A 21,079-nucleotide genomic window follows, 5' to 3' on the forward strand; every position below is an offset into this window, starting at 1 on the left:
GTACCGCCCCCGATGTCCACGCGATGCTGCAGAGTCTTGTCAACCAAGACAGCCCCACAGCATCCAGAGCCTTAAGGAACTCCGGGCAGATCTCATCCACCCCCGGGGCCTTGCCACAGAGGAGCTTTTTAACTACCTCAGCAACCTCAGCCCCAGAAATAGGAGAGCCCACCACAGATTCCCCAGGCACTGCTTCCTCATAGGAAGACGTGTTGGTGGGATTGAGGAGGTCTTCGAAGTATTCCCTCCACCGATCCACAACATCCGCAGTCGAGGTCAACAGAACACCATCCTCACCATACACGGTGTTGATAGTGCACTGCTTCCCTTTCCTGAGGCGGCGGATGGTGGTCCAGAATCGTTTCGAAGCCGTCCGGAAGTCGTTTTCCATGGCTTCCCCGAACTCCTCCCATGTCCGAGTTTTTGCCTCCGCGACCACCGAAGCCGCACACCGCTTGGCCTGTCGGTACCTGTCCGCTGCCTCAGGAGTCCTATGAGCCAAAAGAACCCGATAGGACTCCTTCTTCAGCTTGACGGCATCCCTCACCGCCGGTGTCCACCAACGGGTTCTAGGATTACCGCTACGACAGGCACCAACTACCTTGCGGCCACAGCTCCAATCAGCCGCCTCGACAATAGAGGCGCGGAACATGGTCCATTCGGACTCAATGTCCAGCACCTCCCTCGTGACATGTTCAAAGTTCTCCCGGAGGTGGGAATTGAAACTCTCTCTGACAGGAGACTCTGCCAGACGTTCCCAGCAAACCCTCACAATGCGTTTGGGCCTGCCAGGTCTGTCCGGCATCCCCCCCCCCACCATCGCAGCCAACTCACCACCAGGTGGTGATCGGTAGAAAGCTCCGCCCCTCTCTTCACCCGAGTGTCCAAAACATGAGGCCGCAAATCCGACGACACAACTACAAAGTCGATCATGGAACTGCGGCCTAGGGTGTCCTGGTGCCAAGTGCACATATGGACACCCTTATGTTTGAACATGGTGTTTGTTATGGACAATCTGTGACGGGCACAAAAGTCCAATAACAAAACACCGCTCGGGTTCAGATCCGGGCAGCCAGTCTTCCCAATCACGCCTCTCCAGGTTTCACTGTCGCTGCCAACATGAGCGTTGAAGTCCCCCAGTAGAACGAGGGAATCACCCGGGGGAGCACTCTCAAGTACTCCCTCGAGTGAATCCAAAAAGGGTGGGTAATCTGAGCTGCGGTTTGGCGCATAAGCGCAAACCACAGTCAGGACCCGTACCCCCACCCGAAGGCGGAGGGAAGCTACCCTCTCGTCCACCGGGTTGAACTCCAACATGCAGGCTCTGAGCCGGGGGGCAACAAGAATTGCCACCCCAGCCCGTCGCCTCTCACTGCCGGCAACGCCAGAGTAGAAGAGAGTCCAGCCCCTCTCGAGAGAACTGGTTCCAGAGCCCTTGCTGTGCGTCGAAGTGAGTCCGACTATGTCTAGTCGGAACTTCTCCACCTCGCGCACTAGCTCAGGCTCCTTCCCCCCCAGCGAGGTGACGTTCCACGTCCCAAGAGCTAGCTTCTGTAGCCGAGGATCGGACCGCCAAGTGCCCTGCCTTCGGCTGCCGCCCAGCTCACATCGCACCCGACCTCTATGACCCCTGCTATGGGTGGTGAGCCCATTGGAGGGGGAACCCACGTTGCCTCTTCGGGCTGTGCCCGGCCGGGCCCCATGGGGACAGGCCCGGCCACCAGGCGCTCGCCATCGTGCCCCACCTCCGGGCCTGGCTCCAGAGGGGGGCCCCGGTGACCCGCGTCCGGGCGAGGGAAATCTGGGTCCATAGTTTTTATTTTTCATTGAGGTCTTCGAGCTGCTCTTTGTCTGATCCCTCACCTAGGACCAGTTTGTCTTGGGAGACCCTACCAGGGGGCATAAAGCCCCCGGACAACATAGCTCCTAGGATCATTGGGACACGCAAACTCCTCTACCACGATTAAAATCGATTATAAAAATAGTTGGCAATTAATTTAGTCATCGATTCGTTGGATCTATGCTATGCGCATGCGCAGAGGCATTTTATTTTTATTTAATTTTTTTTTGAATATATATATACATATATTTTAATAAACCTTTGTTTATAAACTGCAACATATTTTATTTAAATATACAGGTATATATATATATATATATATATATATATATATATATATATATATATATATATATATATATATATATATATATATATATATATATATATATATATATATATTTTAATAAACCTTTATTTATAAACCGCAACATGTACAAACAGTTGAGAAACAATAATCAAAATAAGTATGGTGCCAGTATGCTGTTTTTTTTTTCAATAAAATACTGGAAAGGATAGAAATGTAGTTTGTCTCTTTTATCCGATTATTAATCGATTAATCGAAGTAATAATCGACAAATTAATCTATTATCAAATTAATCGTTAGTTGCAGCCCATATATACACACACACACACACATATATATATATATATATATATATATATATATATATATATATGTGTGTGTGTGTGTGTGTGTGTGTGTGTGTGTGTGTGTGTGTGTATATATATATATATATATATATATATATATATATATATATATATATATATTCACATACACACACATGTATGTATATATATATATATATATATATATATATATATATATATATATATATATATATATACCGTATATATATATATATATATGTGTGTGTATATGTGTGTATGTATGTATATATATATATACAGTATATACTGTATATAAATTCCTCACGCACTAATTGACTGAAAAAGAGCGCACTTGCCGCGGATTATGTTGTTGGGAAAATGCATTTTTAGACAACATGATTTGCCTGAGCGGCTAGGAGACACCGAGGGTAACAAGCGGTAGAAAATCGATTAGAAAGGACAGATTAAAAAAAATTATAATAACAAAAAAAAAATAACTTTTTATTTTTTTATTTAAATTTTTTTTACTTGGGACTTCTTGCGGGACGGATTTTGGACGCTGGCGGGCCGTAGTTTGGGGACCCCTACTCTAAATAGATATGTTATTAATCGTAATTATATTGATGAAATATTTTTTATTTATATATATTCCAACATAAGACTGAAAACCAACATATTTTTTTACAGAAGGGTTTGATTGACGCAAGTACAGATACATTTCTCTTTTTTAAGCCTTTAAAATTGTATGGATCAGCAGTTTGGCGTACAGTGCATCCGGAAGACATTCACAGCGCTTCACATTTTCCACATTTTTTCATTTTTGTCCTCAAAATTCTACAGGCAATACCCCATAATGTGAAAAGTTTTTTTTCAAAATGTTTAGCAAATGTATTAAAAATTTTAAAAAACTCATGTACATAGGTATTCAGCCTTTGCTCAATACTTTGTTGATGCACCTTTGGCAGCAATTACAGCCTCAAGTAGTTTTGAATATGATGCCACGAGCTTGGCACACCTATCTTTGGGCAGTTTTGCCCATTCCTCTTTGCAGCACCTCTCAAGCTCCATCAGGTTGGATGGGAAGCAATTTTGTTCATCCAGGATGTCTATGTCCGCATGCACAGTATCAGAGTTTTTGCAATAGGTCCTTTGAAAAAAATCTAAACGCTCCTGTCATATAGAGGATCTTTGGCTTGCATTGAAGACCGTGGGGTCTTAAAAAGTCTAAAAAAAGTCATTTGAATTTAAGGTCTTTAAATGTCTTAAATTCTATCAAAAGCTCGTTGAAATTCTGAAATATAACCATGACAAAATGTAATAACGTTATGTCGGGTCAGGACCCAGGTGTGGAGCCGTCATAGAGGGCAGTGTTTGTAAAAGTTAATGCAACGATAATAAAAAAGTCGAAAGTCTGCATCAAAAGATGACTAAGCGCCAAAAAAAAACCTGCAAAGCTGTACAGGGATCAACTTGTACTTTTTTTTGTTTTTTTTATGCTTAGTTATTCTTCCATTTTTTTCATTGCGGTCTTAAAAAAGTCTTAAATTTGACTTGTTGAAACCTGCAGACACCCTGTTAAAAAGAGAAGAGCACTTTTGCTAAATAGAGAAGAGTTGACCCTTGCTTTTGCAGTAGTTGTCATCTTATCATTATTTTCTTAGCCCTGTTAACCAATGACAAATTACTTTAAACACTATTTTACCTTTTAATCGCATGTGCGAAACTTACTATAAACTTCACAACTCTTGTGCAATAGATACACCCAGAGAACATTGCTGTTAATTTGTCAGCAGGATTACGCAAGGAAAAAAAGGAAAAATAGCTGACTTTGTTAACAGTAAGGGGTGGAGAAATGCAGCGGATGTATAAATATAATTCCAAAAAATGTGAATATTGTTTTATTTTAAGAGGCAAGGTGTGGACTCCAGTCATATCAGTGGGCTCCACGCACATCAGTTCCATGAATGGATCATAATTAACATGCTTTCTTAATCATTAGCATGTTGGTTTAGTCCCTGTGAGACGTGTAAGAACACGGAACTGTGCCGCAATGAATGTTTATCTGCTTAGTCTTGTGTGTGCTTGTTTTTGTGTGTGTGACGACAGCAGAAGTCAAATGCCAAAGAGAGTATTCTGAGGAAATAATACACATCCACTGATTGAAACGCATATAGGCAGCCAGGCGTGGCCTAGATGCCTGGAACATGAAATGGTGATGAGGTTGCAGGCTTGAGTCATAACTTCTGCATGTTTGTATTTTGAGCGTGCTTGCGAATTCCCCCAAGTTTCTTATTTTGTGACGTACAGTAAGTCCTATGTTTAGTTTCTTTTTTGAAAATCCAACCAGTGTCGTCCTGGAAGAAGTGAGACATTGATGTGGGACGAGGCATGACATAATGGCACTGAAATTACTTTTGCTGTGTCGTGGGTGGAATTTTGTAATATTGCAGTTCCAGACAGTTGCCCTCCTTATAATTTGCTATAAATGCGGCTGACATAAAGCATGGCTGCACGCTTCGGTAAATCCTTTGTTTAAAAAGTAGAGTATACGCAATACAATTGGCCTTTAATGAGCGCGTACGTTGTCCTTACTAATCTGAAGTGGATTATAAACTACTCATATGAACACTTTTGACTGCTTCATCCACTCTAATGATACCAAGCGTATATAGTCAATACTACTATGATTACATTGATATTTTTAGCATCATAAAATCTTTTTTTGTTTATTTAAAATTCCCATTATGTTTATAAACTCAGGAAATACGTCCCTGGACACATGAGAACTTAAATTATGACCATTGTATGATCCTGTAACTACTTGGTATCGGATCGATACCCAAATCTGTGGTATCATCCAAAACTAATGTAAAGCATCTAAACAACAGAAGAATATGTGATTATTACATTTTAACAGAAGTGTAGATAGAACATGTTAAAACGGAAAATAACCAGACATTAACAGTAAATGAACAAGTGAATTAGTAATTCATTGTCTACCACTTGTTCTTCATAATTTTGGCAAAATAATAGAATGGAAAATGACACAATATGTTACTGCATACGTTAGCAGACTAATTAGGAGCCTTTGTTTGTTTACTTACCAAAAAAAGAAATGTTGTCTCGAATGTTCACTATTTTATTTAAGGACAAAATTGTTCTTCGATTGCCATAATAAACATTTGTTTAATGTACCCTAATATTTGTTGTTACAGTAAAGCCAATAATGTCCCTTTTATTTAGAAAAGTATCGGAAATTATCGAAATACATTTTAGTACCGGTATTGGTACCAAAATATTGGTATCAGGACAACCCTAGTAGAGACTTTTTTTTTTCAAATGCATTTTGAATTTGTACGTTTTTCTGAGAGGGGTATGGCATTGTTGCATAGCTGTCTATAGAAACAGCCCGCCAAGTCATGATTTTTGTAATTATTGTGTTTAACCGTAAGTACATCATAGGTCATAGGAAATAATCTGTTTCGGGGTCAAAACGGTCACCCTAACTTTAAAGGGGAACTGAACTTTTTGGGGGAATTTTGCCTATCGTTCACAATCATTATGAGAGACAAAATGACAGATGTATTTTTTTTTTTTCATGCATTCTAACTAGTATGTCCGCTACATGATTTCACGAAAGATAGATCTGTTTAGCAGAGCTTCTAAAGCTTTTAGCTCACCCTCCTTATATTCAGGATAAAAAATAAGGTTCTGGACCATCATTTGTCCCAAAGTAATTGTTATTGGTTCACACAAAGTCTGCATGATTTGCACTGTTGTTGATGGGGTAGGGATCTGCAGTTCCTACCTTTTTATGTCACGTGACCACATGACTGGCTACCTCTTTAGTTTTCAAAATGGCTCAGGAATCTCTGTGGGATTGATGCTATTTTGATCATATCTATTGACTCGCAAACTTTGTAAGTCTTTCGGTGTCATACATCAGATATATATGATAATAGCTTCCATATAGAGGCAACTATTTTTCCACTCGACTGGTACTTTAAGTTACACAAGTGTATAAAAAGGTCAAACGCTGCTTTTTCTCCGTACACCCCTTGTTGTGGTTGGTCCATCTTTTGGCATGAGCTGGGATGGATATCGTTTATATTTTTACTAATACCAAGCTTTGAAAATTGGTGCTGGTGCCTGAACCGCAATTGCAATTTTTGTGAAAAAAAATTAATACATGTTTATTCTTATGGAATCTTCTGACATTCAAGTTGAAATAATGTATTTTTTTATTTTTATTTTGTCCCATTTGGCCCTCCATACAAACAGGAAAAAAAATTCAGTAAACAAGCCAATCTTTAAATAATTATTTAAAGGTGTCATTTATTAATTTAAATTTAAATTAAATGCAAACATTTGTTAAATTTGGCACAATTGTATTACATTGAATTATTTAATAAATAAATCAATTATTCAAATATTTCAAATTTTATTATTTCACGGTTTGATTAATTATTCACTTTATTATTTCATGATTGATTTAATTATTCAATTAATTGTTACACATTTAGGAAACCTTTTTAAGAATGTATTTATTTATTTCATTTTGTCCCATTTGACCCTCCATACAAATGGGACAAAATTAAAAGAATAACTATAGCTTTTAATTAAATTAAATCATCAACAAACGGTCATAATTATTGCAGCAATACAGAACCTAAAGAATGTGCAAAAAGCGACTTTTGTGTTGTAATGTTTATTCCCATAATTCCAAGGTTTCGTGAATGCAACATTGTTCATACAACAGTCATTGGTGCATAAGGAGGAAGTGCTGTGGTGTTGTTGTAGCTACTGGCTAGTGGTGTTATAAAGTGTTAGAAACCTGTCGGTAAACAAGTCTAAAATTACGACTGTATCTATTTCGAGGGGAATTTTATCTGTAGACATCATTTTTAGTTTAAGAATTATGAAATAAGTGCCAATGTTGTCAGCATTCAACGGGCCCTTTAAGTTCGATGATAAAGTTGAAAAAGCACGTCAGACTCTTGTGTGCTTCTATTGCTACATTACATTACTTACAAGACGTTACTTGTACAATATTACAATATGTCATACTTTTTTTTTCATGTTTTGAATAATGTCCCATGATTACTTTTCTTTACCAATATATTTAGGTGTGTATTTATAAACTTGTCTGTACTTATTGTGATTTTTATTATTTTACTTTTCTTTTTTAATTTGTACAGCACTTTTTGGCAGTAGTGCCGTTTATATATATATATATATATATATATATATATATATATATATATATATATATATATATATATATATATATATATATATATATATATATACATATATAAACCTTGCCTCTTAACCTTGATATCAAAGCCGAGTACTTGTTCCCTTAGCATCAAAATGAAGCACCAATAGCTTCTTCTTTTTTTGGTGTGGTTACAACCGCTTTCATATTGCTTGGTAGAATTTGTTGTATTAAAACACCCCTGCCTTACCCACACGTAAAAGGACACGGAGAGCTGGCATTAAAACACTGTCCATCACTACTAATGAAAGGTTTACAGTACACACATGTATTTAAGATACTGTTGAAGTTTGTTTTCCCACACTGGTTCTCTCAAAGTATTTATTAGCTCCTGTTCAGCGTTCAATACAGTATGTGCATGCAGTTGGTGGTTTGTCTCTAACTTGTTTGTTTTCCTTCCCCTCCCTGTGTCCCACCCTCATAAGAACGTACTGATCGTGGAGGTGAGTCAACCATGTTTTTTTCCTTCTCTATTTTCCTACTTTGACCAAGTTCCAGGTCAAGACGAACCAGCTTAAGTTTTCCTTCTTTTTAATTAGGTGAAGTGCGTATAGAGTAAAACGAGAGTCCGCAGATATTACGTTTTTTTTCCTTTGGCCTTTTTATTCTGTATTGAGTGAGAGTAATTTTTTTTTTACTCGTTTTATAAAGATTAAGGTCCATTATATTAGTAGAGTTAAGCAGCCTAATGCGTGAAGGTTGTAATATTGCAGTCATCCATCAGATTATACAAACATAAACCATATTGCTGCTCTTCTTTCTCACCACCACTACTATTAGGCCTTACTGTGGCAGACCGCTCCTATTTTTAGTAAAATTACAATAAACAGAGTGTGCTGTCGCTGCCTACAACTCAACTATCATTGGACAAGGAGCCAAAACAGAACCAGGTTCAGTTTGCTTTGGTGCCGGCGTCCATATTGACAAAGGAGTGCAGCAAAACTCCTTCACAAAAATAATAAATAAAAACAGAAATACCTCCAACAAGGATACATTGCATCTGGAAAGTATTCACAACACTTCACTTTTTCCACATTTTGTTGTGTTACAACTTTTTTCAAAATGGAATATATTTGTTTTTGTCCTCAAAATTCTACGAACAACACCCCACAATGACAATATGAAAACGTTTTTTGTTTATTTCAATTTTGCAAATGTATTTGTAATAAAAAGCTAAAATAAAAACACATGTATGTACGTATTCACAACCTTTGCTCTGTACTGTGTTGATGCACCTTTGGCAGAAATTACAGCCTTAAGTCTTTTTGAATACGATGCCACAAGCTTGGCACACTTATATTTGGGCAAATTGCAAATTTGCCTATTCCTCTTTGCAGCACCTCTCAAGCTCCATCAGGTTGGATAGGTTTTCATCCAGGATGTCTCTGTACATTGCTACATTCATCTTTCCCTCTAACTTCACCAGTCTCCTAGTTCCTGATGCTAAAAAAAACATCCCCACAGCATAATGCTGCCACCACCATGCTTCACTGTAGGGATGGTATTGGCCTGGTGATGAGTGGTGCCTGGTTTCCTCCAAACATGATGCCTGGCATTCACACCAAAAAGTTCAATCTTTGTCTCATCAGACTATATAATTCTGTTTCTCATGATCTGAGAGTCTTTCAGGTGCATTTTTGCAAACTTTTGATAAGAAATGGCTTCCGTCGGGCTAGTAAACCATACGAGCCTGCAGGTGGATTGTTGCAGAGATGGTAGTCCTTCTGGAAGATTCTCCACTCTCCACAGAGGAATGCTTTAGTTCTGACAGAGTGACCATCTGGTTCTTGTTCACCTCACTGACTAGACTAAGATGAATGTAGCGATGTACAGAGACATCCTGGATGAAAATCAATATTTGTCATCCAACCTGATGGAGCTTGAGAGGCGCTGCAAAGAGGAAAAGCCAAAATAGCCCAAAGATAAGAGTGCAGAGCTTGACTTGAGGCTGTAATTGCTGCCAAAGGTGCATCAACAAAGTATTAAACAAAGGCTGCGAATACTTGTCTACATGGGATTTTTTTAGTTTTAATAAATAAAAATAAAAACTTTTTACAATGTCATTATGGGGTTTTTTTTGTAGAATTTTAATGACAAATATGAGCGTTTTCTATTTTGCAATAAGGCTGTAAAATAACAAAATGTAGAAAATGTGAAGCGCTGTGAATACTTTCCGGATGCACTGCATTTGTTGGTAAGCAAGCTAATGCTTATTTGTTGAACAAATCTGTTTAAGCTAAATAATTGTAGTGATATTAAGGATATTGTTTCTTATACATACATACTGTGTATATATATATATATATATATATATATATATATATATATATATATATATATATATATATATATATATATATATATATATATATATATATATATATATATATATATATATATATATATATATATATATATATATATATATATATATATATATATATATATATATATATATATTATATATATATATATATATATATATATATATATATATATATATATACACTACCGTTCAAAAGTTTGGGGTCACATTAAAATGTCCTTATTTTTCAATGAAGATAATTTTAAACTAGTCTTAACTTTAAAGAAGTACACTCTATACATTGCTAATGTGGTAAATGACTATTCTAGCTGCAAATGTCTGGTTTTTGGTGCAATATCACTGATATGCTCCCACTATATACGCCCTCTAGATCACTAAGATCTTCTGAGACCAATCTGTTAGCGGTTCCAAGAGTAAACTCAAATCAAGGGAGATCATCATTCAGTCACTATGCAACACATAGCTGGAATAAACTTCCTGAAGATGTCAGACTCTCCCCAACTCTCACTACTTTTAAAACTAGACTGAAGACTTTTATGTTCACCTTAGCTTTCAGCTAAATCTTTTAATCTTTTAACTTTTAACGTCTGCACTGTTTTTATTTTTATTGTCTGCATTTTAATTTTGCTTTTATTTTCTTTCATTTCACTTTGTTGTCTGTGAAGCACTTTGAGTCTGCCTTGTGTATGAAAAGCGCTATACAAATAAAGTTGCCTTGCCTTGCCTAGGTGTATAGAGGCCCATTTCCAGCAACTATCACTCCAGTGTTCTAATGGTACAATGTGTTTGCTCATTGGCTCAGAAGGCTAATTGATGATTAGAAAACCCTTGTGCAATCATGTTCACACATCTGAAAACAGTTTAGCTCGTTACAGAAGCTACAAAACTGACCTTCCTTTGAGCAGATTGACTTTCTGGAGCATCACATTTGTGGGGTCAATTAAACGCTCAAAATGGCCAGAAAAAGAGAACTTTCATCTGAAACGCGACAGTCTATTCTTGTTCTTAGAAATGAAGGCTATTCCACAAAATTGTTTGGGTGACCCCAAACTTTTGAACGGTAGTGTATATATATACTGTGTGTGTATATATATATATATATATATATATATATATATATATATATATATATATATATATATATATATATATATATATATATATATATATATATATATATATATATATATATATATATATATATACTGTATATATTAGGGGTGTGGGGAAAAAACGATTCAAATTCAAATCGCGATTCTCACGTTGTACGATTCAGTATCGATTCTCATTTTTCAAAAATCTATTTTTTTTTAATTTTTAATTTAATTGTATTGTATTATTATTTTTATTAAACAATCCAACAAAATAATACACAGCAATACCATAAAAATGCAGTCCAATTCCAAAACCAAACCCGACCCAGCAACACTCAGAACTGCAATAAACAGAGCAATTGAGAGGAGACACGAACACGACACAGAACAAACCAAAAGTAGTGAAACAAAAATGAATATTATCAACAACAGTATCAATATTAGTAACAATTTCAACATAGCAGTGATTAAAAAATCCCTCATTGACATTATCACTAGACATTTATAAAAAAAATAAATAAATAAAAATGAACAATAGTTTCACAGTGGCTTACACTTGCATCACATCTCATAAGCTTGACAACACACTGTGTCCAATATTTTCACAAAGATAAAATAAGTCATATTTTTGGTTCATTTAATAGTTAAAACAAATTTACATTATTGCAATCAGTTGATAAAACATTGTCCTTTACAATTATAAAAGCTTTTTACAAAAATCTACTACTCTGCTTGCATGTCAGCAAACTGGGGTAGATCCTGCTGAAATCCTATGTATTGAATGAATAGAGAATCCTTTTGAATCGGAAAAATATTGTTTTTGAATCGAGAATTGCGTTGTATCGAAAAAAATCTATTTATAATCGAATTGTGACTCAAGAATCGATATTGAATCGAATCGTGGGACACCCAAAGAATCGCAGCCCTAATATATATATATATATATATATATATATATATATATATATATATATATATATATATATATATATATATATATATATATATATATATATATACATGTAATACATGTGTATACACATACATACGTGTGTATGTATGTATATATAATATGTATGTGTGTGTATATGTATATGTATATATAAGTGTATGTGTAGGTGTATGTGTGTGTGTGTGTTTGTGTGTGTGTGTGTGTGTGTGTGTGTGTGTGTGTGTGTGTGTGTGTGTGTGTGTGTGTGTGTGTGTGTGTGTGTGTGTGTGTGTGTGTGTGTGTGTGTGTGTGTATATATGTACAGTACAGGCCAGAAGTTTGGACACACCTTCTCATTCACTGCGTTTTCTTTATTTTCATAACTATTTATTAACATAGATTGTCTGTCATTGAAGGCATCAAATCTATGAATGAACACATGTGGAGTTATGTACTTAACAAAAAAAAAGTGAAACAACTGAAAACATGTTTTATATCCTAGTTTCTTCAAAATAGCCACCCGTTGCTCAGATTACTTTTTCGCACACTCTTGGCATTCTCTCGATTAGCTTCAAGAGGTAGTCACCTCAAATGGTTTTCACTTTAACAGGTGTGCTTGAAGCTCATCAAGAGAATGCCAAGAGTGTGCAAAGCAGTAATCAGAGCAAAGGGTGGCTATTTTAAAGAAACTAGAATATAAAACATGTTTTCAGTTATTTCACCTTTTTTGTTAAGTACATAACTCCACATGTGTTCATTCATAGTTTTGATGCCTTCAGTGACAATCTACAATGTAAATAGTCATGACTATGAAGAAAACGCATTGAATGAGGTGTGTCCAAACTTTTGGCCTGTACTATGTATATAAATGTGTGTATAAATGTGTGTGTGTGTGTGTGTGTGTGTGTGTGTGTGTGTGTGTGTGTGTGTGTGTGTGTGTGTGTGTGTGTGTGTGTGTGTGTGTGTGTGTGTGTGTGTGTGTGTGTGTGTGTGTGTGTGTGTGTGTGTGCACATTTAAATGTGTATATGATTGGCAACACTAAAATTGGCCCTAGTATGTGAATGTGTGTGTGAATGTTGTCTATCTCTTGTTGGCCCTGTGATGAGGTGGCGACTTGTCCAGGGTGTTCTTTGCCTTCCGCCCGAATGCAGCTGGGATAGGCTCCAGCACCCCCGCGACCCCAAGAGGGACAAGTGGTAGAAAATGGATGGATGGATATATGAACGTATCGAGAAAGCGTATCGACTGTAGATACTTTTGGACAATGGACATGCAACTTATTGTACAAAATGTAAATAGATACATATTCTTTGCCACTTTCCTGTATTAGTACCTGCTAGGATAGACCAAATAATACATCAAAATGTGTTACCTGATGAATAATTTCAGTGTGTTTTTTTCCATATATAGTGATATACATTTGTAAAAATATATATTTGTTCCCTTAATAATGACTTTAAATCTTATGGACACAATTCAAACATTTATAGGGTAATGGTTAAGTTGATTTTTAACATGCTTTTAACAAAGTGATTTTAACTACTATATGTGATAGTAAAGTAAATAGTTTGTAGCTATAAAGGTGTACAATTTTTCTGCTGATCCATTTGCGTGTCATTCTAGTAGTTTCTCTGTAACTAGTCAACTCACTCCAGTTACTCCATACCTCTGTATTTTCCAGTACAAGAGGTCAGTTGTGTGTTTTTGTTCATTCACTGGAAGCCAGATTTAATTTTGAAGGCTCTCCCAGTTCTAATAGGTCACGGAATACAAACACAGCTGACTAACTTCTCCCGCTTTCACGCTGTGAAATTAATCAGCTCTTTGTCTGGAAATTCCTGGTTGGTAATCTTGTGCTTTCTCAATCCTGTTTTCCTGTCTTGCCTGCCCGGGCGACTCAGGGCATAATCGGCACCGGTAAGACCCTGAAGGCTCTCCTGAAGCACGTCGAGGCCTTCAAGCCCAAAATGATCAAAGTTGCCGGGTGAGTTATGACTCTGCGGAAACAAAACATGTACCGCTTTGTGAATCACTCAATTTCCGCAGCCTTTCAGTCTCGACGAGAGAATAAGGGTGCGTTCACACGTGTCACGTTTGCTCCGGTTTAAAGGAACCCTGGTACGTTTTTGCTGTGCTAGTACGGTTCGCTTGGTCAAATCGAATCCTGGTGTGCACCAAACAAGCTTGAGAGACTCGCTTGTTACCTGCAGCTGTTTTTTAATACTTATCAATTTATGAAGAAAAATAAAATGTAAAAAAGAGTAAAGTTGGAACGTAATGAGTTAAATATAATACCCTTTGTCATATACAGTACAGTACAGGCCAAAAGTTTGGACACACCTCCTCATTCAATGTGTTATAGATTGTCACTGAAGGCATCAAAACTATAAATGAACACATGTGGAGTTATGTACTTTTACACACTCTTGGCATTCTTTCGATGAGCTTCAAGCACACCTGTGAAGTAAAAAAAAAAAGAATGGTAAAATGGGTTATACTTGTATAGCGCTTTTCTACCTTCAAGGTACTCAAAGCGCTTTGACACTATTTCCACATCCACCCATTCACACACTGATGGCGGGAGCTGCTATGCAGGCCTTAACCACGACCCATTAGGAGCAAGGGTGAAGTGTCTTGCTCAAGTACACAACGGATGTGACGGGGTTGGTAGTAGGTGACAATTGAACCACTAACCCTCAGTTTGCTGGCACGGCCACTCTCCCAAAAGCGCCACGCCCCCCCAAGTGAAAACCATTTCAGGTGACTACCTCTTGAAGCTCATCGAGAAAATGCCAAGAGTGCAAAGCGGCAATCTGAGCAAAGGGTGGCTATTTTTAAGAAACTACAATATAAAACATGTTTTCAGTTATTTCACTTTTTTTTGTTAAGTATATAACTCCACATGTGTTCATAGTTTTGATGCCTTCAGTGACAATCTACAATCATGAAAATAAAGAAAACACATTGAATGAAAAGGTGTGTCTAAACTTTTGGCCTGTACTGTATGTATGCTAAGCTATTTGAAGAAAATGTTGACATCTTAGCTTTGTGTTATAGGTGCTAATGTCATATCTAATTGTCAGGGCTGTTAAACATAACGAGTCAACTCATGTCATTAAGCACAAGAAATATTGCAATAATCATGTATATACACGCATTAACCAAAGCAATTTATTTTGACCTTACATGCTCCATTACCTTAACTGTAGATAGTTACCTGAAAGGTGGGATGGGTTTTTATGCGGTCAGTGATCAAATGCATATGTCAGTGCAAAGATAATTGAGTAGATCCTGACTGGTGTGCTCGCTGGCAAATTTCACTTCAAAATAAACCCTGACTGAACTTTAGATACAACTTTTACTGAGTTGGGAGCAAATATATGTAGTGCATTCAAGTAACACATTTTTATAAAATATTCCTGGATGACAATAAAATTGCATTTGTGTTCATTTAAACCAGGGATGTCAAAGTCGAGGCCCGCAATTTATCTGTCGATCTATTGATTAGTATTAGAATCGGCCCGCAGGCCACAGCCAAAATGGGGTTCCAGGGACCCCATCAAGTCAGAAAAATAGGGTTCCACAGTAAATTTTTGGGGGTCCCAAATTTTTTTAACTGTTTTGTAAACAAATGATAAATGTATGCAGTATCCTGTTATATCTCACACTCTATATTGTGTTTTGGAAAAAGGTTGTCATAAACGTTACTTAATTCATTAAGAAAAATAATACTAAAGAAAACACATTTTTATGAATATGTAAATGTAATCAGTTATAAACATTCATTCATTTTCTTCTTTCCTTCATGAATCTAAACTTTACTGCTGCTGGTATTTTTTTCTACATTTTTGTTGTAATAGTTTCAGAATGTGTTAGTTCTACTTTTGGCCAAAGTAAAACAAAGAAAACAATTTGAAGTTGTCTTTATTTTTCAGTTTTAATGCCATGATTTTAATAGCGTGTGCACAGATTTTCCTCCATGCGGCCCCTGAGCTAAAATGAGTTTGACACCTCTGATTTAAACTATACAGGTGAGTAATAACCTGTGATTAATCATGATTATTCCAAATTCAAAAGTGTGATTAATCTGATTAATAAATGTTTTTTTTTTGACAGCACTAAATTAGATATAATATTTGTAGTGCTGTCAAATATTATTAAAAATCAGATTAATCACACTTTTGAATTGTGATCAATCATGATTAATCACACTAAATTCAAATAACTAACACATTAACCCAATATTTTGACACATGCCGTTTTATTGTCAGAATGTCATACACAATTGAAAAAAGTGACTAAATACACGTAATTTATTTGCTCAAAACTTGATAACTGTTTTATCGAAAGTGACATTGGGGTGTATTTTGAATTGAAATTTTTTCCAGGGAGCACAACAGCCAGAGTTACAAAATACAGGAAAAACATGCACTCTCCAAAAAACTTAATAAAACAAAAATAAAGAGGTGCACGGCAAAAAGTGCACTTGAAGAAAAAGCAAGGCCAGCAACACTCGTGTCCTTCTAATAATTTTAATAAAGACTGTGCAGGCGCTACTAAACACAGACCTGTTTCGACAATGTCTTTGTCAGTGTAGTGTGCAATCCCCAACAGGAAGCGATGCACTTAAATAGTCACAGCTGTGGTCAATCAATTGATACACTAAATGAAAAATGAAAAGTGCACAAATAATAGACAAAATTTAAAATTATACAAAACAAATCAAAGACTCGGCACAGTATCATAGGAAAATAAACATAGCAATAAAAAAAAAATGTGTGGACAACCATTATAATAAAAGGAGACATACTGTAGCTCATCACCACAGGGAAAAAAATAAATAAAGCGCTAGAATAGCTATAGCTCCCTTATATAATACTTATACAGCACCAGTTTTATTGTCTGAATGTCCTACACAATTAAAAAAGTGACTAAGTATACATCATTTATTTGCTCAAAACTTGATAACTGTTTTATCAAAAGTGACATTGGGTGTAATTTGAATTGAAATTTGCCAGGGAGCACAACAGTCGGAGTCTCCTTACTCATCTTTGCATTGATGTATGCATTGACGGTAAAACAACCGAAGCCGCTTTTGAGGTAAAGTAAAGGAGCATGTTGGGTCAAAATAGATAACATGATTAATGCAATATTTTTTTGTGATTAATCACATACATTCACTTTTTAAATCGACAGCGCTCATCCTTTTTATAGTGAATTTAATTACAATTTCTGAATATTTGGAGGGCAATAAAAACGAGGTAAGGGCCAGAATTGGTCCCTGGGCCGCAATTAGGACACCCTATGATTTTTACTATGAAGCCATGATTTAAGAAAAATACCAGTGTGAACGCTAAGCAAATCGCACCAAGAATTGCACCTTACTTTTTTAAATTTATTTTTGGCCCACACCAGAACACCACCAAGTTCAAACACAGACTTTGTGACACATATAGTACTGTTGAAAAGTGAATAAACTACCTCGAATATAGAATACAATTTGGTAATAACGTCTGTTTTTTATCCTCAGATTGCTGGTGAAGAGGGTGCCTCACAACACTGCACGCCTCCCACACTGTATGTACTGTATATACCAGTGGCCTCCCACACTGTATGTACTGTATATACCAGTGGCGGGCCGTGCGTTTCTCACCTAGGCCTTCAGTGATGTCCTACTTAGTCCGACTTCACCTCTCAAAATACCGTAATTTATGTCACCACATGGCTAGAGATACTATACAGCAGGGGTGTCCAAACTTTTTCCAGCAAGGGCCGCATACAGAAAAGTTGAAGGCTCTAGGGCAGGGGTGTCAAAGTCAAATGGACGGAGGGCCAAATAAAAAATTTAGCTACAAGCCGAGGGCCGGACTGTTCGAATGTTCATTGAAAATTTTTTAAATGACGCATATAGTCTAGTGAACCTAATTGAACCTACTGAAAACCTAACAAATATATTCCAATATGATCAGATAAATAAAGCAATATTTTCTTATGGCTCTGTCAGTAATCTTTAATTTTCAACAGACACAAAAGACAAATTTCCTTTATATAAAAATCCCCATAACATGAACATTAAATGAAAGAAACCGGTATTCAAGGCACCATCAGTAGCCTATATTTTCTATTTTAGCAAAAGTGGGCTAAATTTACTTCAAAGAAAAAAACAATAATAGCAATTTTCTATCATCCACTCAACTGAAATATTTTTAAAATATAATTAAATTGAAATACAATAAAATAAAGTGCAAAAATCTATAAATCAAAAACAACACTTTGTTTAAGGAGAAGTAACATGCAGTGAAAACAAATATTAAACTTTAACTTTTAAACTTGAATTGAGTAAAAACTCTAAATATGTGATTGCACAGTAATGTTCACATTAAACCCCCCTCCTCCCTCCGTGGGAGGGAGGCGAGTTGGGTGCCCGAAACCCCCCGCTGGTTTCGGCCCGCCCCTTGGCGCGCGTGGCACGGCGGGCTCCGCGACCCGACGGCTGGCCCTCGTGGCTTGACGGCGGGCGCGTCCCGACGGGCCGCGCGTAGGGGTCAAACGCAGAAGTCTCAGGGCCTCGTGGTGAGGGGGTGGCCTGCGGGTTTCGGCCCGCTTGACCCCCCCGCTCCGCTTGGCGCGCGCGGCACATGACGGGTTCCGCCACCGACGCTCGGGCTGCAGCCCGACGGTGGTGCGGGCCCGGCGGTGACGCGCGGTTTGGGGAAACAAAGCAGAAGTCTCAGGGCCTCGGGGCCGGGTTTCGGCCCGCCCCCTTGGCGCGCGTGGCACGGCGGGCTCCGCGACTGACGGCCGGGCTGCAGCCCTTCGGCCGGCAGGCGCGTCCCGGCGGGCCGCTCGCCCCCTTTCGGAACCTTGGACCGGCATCCGCTTGGTGCGTGTAAAAGATCTGCGGTCTAAAAAAAAAAAAAAAAAAAAAAAAAAAAAAAAATAAAGATCTGCGGTCTGCGGGCCGGTTCTAATAATAAATCAAGATCATCCCAAGGGCCGTAAAAAACCTTCTCGCGGGCCGGATATGGCCCGCGGGCCTTGACTCTGACATATGTGCTCTAGGGGCTACTTTGTACTTTTTTGTACATTCAAGACCCGAAAACCTCTTACAAGCCAGTTATTATTAGTTTTTTTTTATTTTGCATGATTTCCTGTCCAGCGCTCTTATTTTTTGTTCCACGTCCTTTTTTCCTCCATTTGCCAGCTGAGCGCTGGCGCCGTCACCTGTGCCTGGTTGCCAATCAGGATGCTTTTGGGGACTGGATTATTTTGCTTTGTACCCCAACGTTGTACCTTTTGCACTTCATACGTCTCTTTTCCATTTGTGCACCTACCTTTCTCTGGTAAAGAAGACTTATTTTCTGCACTTGCCTGCCGTCTCTGCACCCTGGAGTGCCTAACGTAACAAAAACTAATACAAAGTAGTTGAATCAATTATTCTCATTATTTAATTATTTATCAATATTAGTATGATTATTACATTATAAGGCTGAGCACACTCAAAATCTTACCATTACCATTCTTTTCTGCACTTGCCTGCCGTCTCTGCAACTACATAAAACGAAACGTAACAAAAAACTAGTACAATTTAGTTAAATCAATTATTCATCTTATAATTAGTCTTTATCAATACTTATTATTATTAATATTTAGCTTTTGCAAACTCTAAATCTTACCATATCTTGCAAGAAATGTGTACATACGTTCATCAAACACCATGTAAAAGACGCACAGGTTAACAGCACTTTTGGTTTTCAGGTCCCATTTTAGGGGAATTTGGTCTGGTTCCATTTTTCCTAAGCACAAATTGTATTTTGCTGGTGTCGTGGGCCAAATTAAAAATGAGCTGCGGGCCACACTTTGGACACCCCTGCTATACAGAAACCCACTTGCACGCTACTGGCCATTGAATCCCCTCAACAGTGTTTAAATGGGTCTATTTTTCGGCGCATTTAACATTCAATAAACCCGCTTCAGCAATTGAAACATATCTTACATGTTACTGTCAAAATTAAAAGAATTGTATAAAACAAATGAAACATGAAAAAATAAAGAAATCCAATATTTGAAGTCACAATTGGTAGCACCCATCCGACGCCGTATAAGCCAGTGGTACCGCTCGTAGTCGGTTGATTCGTGTGAAAGTGGCGAGCAAACCATTTCACCGCCGGTGTTGTGCCAAAATGTGATTGCCTGCCAAAAATGTATTTCCTTCGCGGGAGCACGCACCGCTCGCTAAACCTGCATTGCTTGTCTTCGTCTGTCCACAGCGGATTACTAGGTGTAAGACAAACACTTTATCTTCATGGTTATTGTACCGGTCTTTTTTCTGTGGCTTTCTATGGCTCGTATGGCTCCGGTGCCACTTCCTGTTTTCGCAACTTCTGATTGGATACTCACTTGGGACTCCCAAGTGAGTATCCAGTCACAGCGTTAGGCCAGCTAGAAGGCCTTACTGACAGCAACTCGTGATCTGATTGGCTATCGCAATTGTCTATCAACTGTATGTCCACGTTCACTTACAGTGCAAAGACGCCCGCATTGTTGATTCTGAAGCCCCCGCGCAGATTTCGTATAGCATGGCAACATAAGCTAGCTGAATTCTGATTGAATACAAACTCTAACCTAAAAACTACAGCATTGGAAAGAGCATAATATGACATGAAGAAAATATGAATACTTTTAGATATTTAGGGAAAGTAAATAAAAAAAATACTTAAATTATGATCATGATTTCTGGTTATGTTAGGCCAGCAGAGAAGGCCTTGCTAGCCCTGACGGCACACCACTGGTATATACTATATGCTATGCTCATTAACATTTAAAACATTATGTTCAACCTTTTTTTTTTTTTGCGCGAGTCAATAAACGGTGAATTAACTCACAATTTCTATTTCTCTTTCATTGCAGACGTCGGCTTTGAGATACCCGATCGCTTCGTGGTGGGATACGCGTTGGACTACAACGAGTATTTTAGAGACCTCAACGTAAGTG

At 37.7% G+C, this 21,079-nt stretch overlaps 1 protein-coding gene across 3 annotated transcripts in view; it reads left to right on the forward strand.

Moving 5' to 3' along the window:
* The window catches only part of prtfdc1b (phosphoribosyl transferase domain containing 1b), a 39,759-nt gene that overhangs the window by 13,984 nt on the left and 4,696 nt on the right, over positions 1-21,079 (forward strand). For all 3 annotated transcript variants that reach the window (XM_062022633.1, XM_062022634.1, XM_062022635.1), the window contains 4 exons: positions 8,159-8,176; positions 13,987-14,069; positions 17,616-17,662; positions 20,996-21,072. In XM_062022633.1, coding sequence (XP_061878617.1) covers positions 8,159-8,176; positions 13,987-14,069; positions 17,616-17,662; positions 20,996-21,072 — 225 coding nt within the window. The remainder of the gene's footprint in view (positions 1-8,158; positions 8,177-13,986; positions 14,070-17,615; positions 17,663-20,995; positions 21,073-21,079) is intronic.

This window comes from Entelurus aequoreus, linkage group LG16 (genome assembly GCF_033978785.1).
Source record: "Entelurus aequoreus isolate RoL-2023_Sb linkage group LG16, RoL_Eaeq_v1.1, whole genome shotgun sequence".
In the NCBI taxonomy this organism is placed as follows: domain Eukaryota; kingdom Metazoa; phylum Chordata; class Actinopteri; order Syngnathiformes; family Syngnathidae; genus Entelurus; species Entelurus aequoreus.